General features: G+C 26.8%; 1 protein-coding gene across 1 annotated transcript in view; it reads right to left on the bottom strand.

Moving 5' to 3' along the window:
- Positions 1 to 271, bottom strand: part of LOC107483504 (class-10 pathogenesis-related protein 1) — a 1,102-nt gene extending 831 nt beyond the window's left edge. Inside the window, exon 1 of the mRNA XM_052260458.1 lies at positions 5 to 271. Coding sequence (XP_052116418.1) covers positions 5 to 189 — 185 coding nt within the window. The 5' untranslated portion in view covers positions 190 to 271. The remainder of the gene's footprint in view (positions 1 to 4) is intronic.
- Positions 272 to 5,413: the final 5,142 nt, after the last annotated feature.

The raw sequence follows: 5,413 nt of genomic DNA, 5'->3' as shown, positions 1-5,413 counted from the left end.
GCACTGACCTTCAACCAAGGTGATCTTCTTTATTGTTCCAGCAGCACCATTTCCTTCAATTGTTTCAACACACTGAATAGAATCTACAATCTTTGGGAAGAGATTATGAAAATCTAATGCCATAGCTTTGTAAAGCCTAGCAGGAGCCACAGAAGATGGAGTAGCAAATTCGTGTGTAAAGATACCCATTATTATGATGAAGAATTTAAGATAATGATCTCTAATAATCTAAGTTAAAGTTAATTAGATTTCACAAGGAGAGGAACATAGTAGTGATCATGCTAATATACAAATTAGTCTATGTGGTTAATTAATATTATAAGCGAGGTACGGTGTATATATTCATATATAATGCATGATTAAGTTGATGTTTTTGGCGTCTTTGGAACAAATAATCTTTAATTTGAGGAGTCTCACTTTGGTGGCACAAAATGTTAAAATCTTACCCTGTATTATGATGTGATTATAATTATTATTTTTTAAAGTAAGGTACTCATTACCAAGTCATTTCTCTATTTAATTATATCTTAAGAGCATAATATATTGTTTTCAAGTACAATAATTCATCCTCTAAGTTATTGGGTAATATAATATATATACAGTATTATTAGCATCAATTATGACATAAATATATTTACTTTTAATTTCGAACTTGATAAAGATAATAATTTGGTTCAGATTTTGTCACATCGAGAGTTAGGTGAACCTTTATTTTACAAATTATTTAGCATTATCTATTTGTCGATGAATTGACGTGTGACTTTGTCTCCTTGTTAGAAACTTATGTGGCATATTCCCTTTACTTGGACGAAAAATTATTATTGATTTTAATTTTTAATAGACAAAAAGTTAGATAATTTTATTTCATGATAGAGATTATTTATTTATTTATTTATTTATGTATTTGTCTACTTATAAGACAGGAAAGTTGGATATTTACTATCCATTACACAACAATAATTTTGAGTCGATTTTCCAAAGTTAGTCTCCTCTGCGACTATACGGTCCATGTTTGAATGAATGAGCCACCTCAGAGTCTCCTTAAAAGACTCTTCCTAGTTCATAGTGCTTTTTATACATTTCATAAACTAGAGGTTGTTATCTTTGAGTCTTTTTCTTCTTTTTCTTGTTTTTTTTTTTCCTTTGTCTCTTCTTGTATCAAAGATAAGAAAAAAAATAAAAAAAAATAGGCCGTCGTTGCCCCCAGAAAATAATGTTATAATTACTTAATTAATTAACCATTATATTATGTATACATTAAAAAAATAAGGTATTTAATTAATTATTTCTATAAAAATATATTAAAATATAAATATATATCGATAATAATGTTAGAATTTAAAGAGGAAGTTAAATCAAATTAATTTTAAAATTAAAATTTTTTTATTGTATTTTTACATAAATAAATTATATAGGAGATTTCTTATGTTTTGTCTCTAAAATTATAACACAACATAATAGAAAAAAAGAGAATCAAATAAACATGTATTTTAGTTTGATTTTTTTATGTAATGAAATATATATTCAGTCTCCATTATAATCATGGTATAATTTTTAATATAATTAAACTGATTACATACATCCATACTAATGAATTACAATTTAATTTATTTAGTTAGTATCAACTACTAAATTTTTAGCTAAGTCTAATCACCACCAAATGCTGGCTCAATTTGACAAAAAAAAATTCAATTAGTTAAACAACCACCACATACTATCCTAGCTTGATAAGAGAAACTAATCCGTAGTTTATCACGAACCAAATATGCAAAAAAATTTTTTTAGCTTTTTTAATGTATTTCTCTTACTTCTTTTCTCTCATGGCCTTTTCATTTTTTCACCACATCATCATAATTTGTCTTTTTCTCAAATACAGAAAGATTAACATCAGATAGCCATAACAAAAAAATCTAAAATAAATCTCAAAAAAAAGAAAAATAATCCTGCATATATAAAATGATGCATACTCTGAATTTTTTTCATTCTATTTTCTTTGTTTTTAAATATTGTTGTGAGGCAAGCTATACACTGTGAAACTTGCTCTTCAAATTTATTTCATTGTCTTTACAATTTTCTCTAATTCTATCTGTTTCTCTTTTCCTTTTTTGCTAGCGCTTTTTTTTTTTCATTCAACAATATGCACTGTTAATTTAAACATTGACTCCAAGTTTCATTTTTAACCATTAAGTTGAATAAAAAAAAAAGTAACCTCTAATTTTATCTTTTTTTTTTTCGAATGATATAGTAGAAAATTAGTAGCCTTAACAAGCTCACTTTTGCATGCACAAAAATGATAACACATGGTGATATACTTCGCTTTTAATCCAATGCAATGCAGTCTTTGATTTGACCTAAGTTTTATTGTTTGATTTTTTCTTTCTTTCTCTTTTGATACAACATTTGGAGAACCCTTTTTTATTTTTAGGATGTTTGGAAATCCTTTAGAATTCAATTCCTAATTGTTTTCTCTCAAAATTAATTCCAATTCATTTGAAATTTCATTCCATTTGAATTTCACTTAAAACTTAAAATATCTAAAATATCCTTATAATTTAATTACTTCTTAACTTTTTTTACTTATATTTTCTAAACACCTTCCACCTTTCAACACAGACTCTTTCTTCTCTCACCACGCCTTCATTCTCTTCTCTTTTTCTCTCTTTTCTTCAAGTCACTTAATATAATATATACATTTTTTTAAAAGGTCTACTATGTAGATCTAAAAAAATTATCCACACGTATAGATTTTATGTGTTTAACTTAGATTAATGACATCAAATATTTGCCAATACATCTGAATATTTCAAGTGAAGTTGTGTCAATCATGACACTAGCAAAAAATAGCATAATTTTTTTTATTTTAATAACATGAATTAATTGCTATAATTTACCATTAATAACTAATTTTTTTTACTTACTATGTCATTAGACCACTCAATAAGTTGGTTCTTGATAGTTCATGTTTATTTTCTGTAGAGGTGAATAAATTTTAGTTAAAAAAATTTAGTTAAAAATATATTTTTTTAATTGTTTCATATAATTTAATAAATAAATATATTTATTTTTTAAATATGATGTTATATTAATAAAGGATAAAATTATCTATTATAAAATTTAATTCATTTAATAAATATTCTAAATATTAAAATTCAATTCTATAATTTTACTAATTCATTCTAAACATTAGAATTTAATTCAATTCTGACTGAAATTTATTTCAGATATACAAGTTTGTTTATCTCCATATCTAATTCGATCATTTTTAAATCAAATATGTGAATATAAGACATTTCAACTTTTTTCATAAATATGCTATTTTTTTGGGCATGTTTTACTTTTAAAATATTATTTAATATTATTTTATTAAATAATAAAAATATGATAACCAATAATAAAAAAGAAAAGAATACAACAACTTAACAAATAATATTTTGTTTTTTTAATTTTTAATTGAATTTATCAGATTGAATCCATATATTTAATACAAATATGTAATATTCGATTCTATATGGAAACGGATCGGACAAGATAATATCTAATAATCTAATAGATTGGATGATGTTTATAAAATTCGAATGTAAATATAAATCGAATTTATAGATTGAGTGGATAAAATATTTTTTATGTAACTTAATATTTATACACAAGGATTAATCTCTACATACAAGTGTTTTGTATTTACAAACTTTACAAGTCTGAACGAAATCAACTCATTAAACACGCTGCTTATGTTACGTGCCTTTTTAACAGAATTTTAAATCAATTCAAATCAATTAACGCACAAATATATAACTTCCATTTTTCAAAAGATTTCATTTCTTTTTTCGAGTTTCTTGCCAAATTTGTTGGATCTCCTTCGTGCGTTCTCTTTGCTTCGTTTTTTTTCGATTTTTATGGTTTCTGAAATCGTTTTGAAGATAATGGAACTTCAGAAATATACCCAAACAATTACATAAATACACCCAAACGATTACAGAAATACACCCAAACGGTTACAGAAATACACCAAAACGGTTACAGAAAGAATTACAGAAATACATCCAAACGGTTACAGAAATATACCCAAAGGATTACAGAAATACACCCAAAACAGGGGAAGACAGTATATTTCTTCTTGAAATCTTTTAATATTTTGCTGGTTAAGGATGAGGCATATGGTAGAGACCATCTAGAAGAAAAACCTCGAAGAACAGTAAAACAGTACCTTGAATAATGTTTTTTCCTTTTTTCTGGTGATTTTTTATGGAGATTTGTATCTTTTCTTCTTGATTTCTTCTACTCTTCGCGAGGAGTTGGAACGTTTCTGCAGAATCGTAGTAGTTTGTTTCAAATGTCCCTTGAATCTTGATGGTTTGCGTTTTGATTGAGGAAGAAGAGGAAGAGTGAACGTGTTGTGGAAGGGGCGCATGTTTTTTTCTTGATGGGTTGCGTTTTGATTGAGGAAGAAGAGGAAGAGTAAACGTGTTGTGGAAGGGTGCGTGTTTTTTTCTTGGACTTGGAGCAACTTGTATAACTTGTAAGCCAAAAAGGCTTGTATGTGTAGCATGCTTCTATACACAAATATTTAAATATATATATAGGGGTAATTCACATTAATAAATCACATTCATCCAATTTTATGCGAATTATCCAAAATAAAAAACATAACATAAATTACTTCAATCACATTTTTATGCAAATTAAATAAGTCACATTAGATTTAATTCTTTATATAAATCAAAACTGTTTGGTTGGACTTATACATATTTACATATTGTCCTAGTAAATTTAATGAGGCTGTTTCAATTTATGCATACATGCATGCTTGATAAGAGAAGAATTTATCGTTGATCTAGAATTTTCTCAAAATAGAATTCATTCGTTGCAAGTATAGTCTAGATCAACAACTAACTCTCAAATCAAATGTTAATCCAAAAGATAGTCACAATAAAAACTAATTCAAAACCGAGAGTATTTGACTCCCGAGTCGTCTCCCAAGGAGCACTTTAGAACAATGAGTGTGCAATTCCGGTTGTAGTAATCAAGGGGTTGTCAATGAAGAAATGAACATATAAAGAAATAAAAAAACATGCAAAATTGTAATGATTGAACTAATGAAGAAATTAAAGAACCGACTATGTAATATAAACAAGTAAAGTATAAAAGAGATTAACATAGAAGTGTATGAAAGATTGAAAGCATAAAAAGAGTCTTGGCTTGGAGTGAGCTAAGGGTCCTTTCCTTGTTGGAACCACAACTATGACAATTATGATGGATTAGTCTCACTTGATCAACCCTCACATCGGAAAGTAAGTTAAATGAGCATAAGTGTTCTCAATCCACAAATCCTAAATTGCTTGCTAATTGCCTTAGCAATAAATTAGCGTTAGTGGGAACAAGAACAATTAACAATCCAAGAATTGAAACTAAAAGT

This window comes from Arachis duranensis, chromosome 4, assembly GCF_000817695.3.
Source record: "Arachis duranensis cultivar V14167 chromosome 4, aradu.V14167.gnm2.J7QH, whole genome shotgun sequence".
Classification (NCBI taxonomy): domain Eukaryota; kingdom Viridiplantae; phylum Streptophyta; class Magnoliopsida; order Fabales; family Fabaceae; genus Arachis; species Arachis duranensis.
This window is presented reverse-complemented; position numbering and strand designations above follow the sequence as displayed.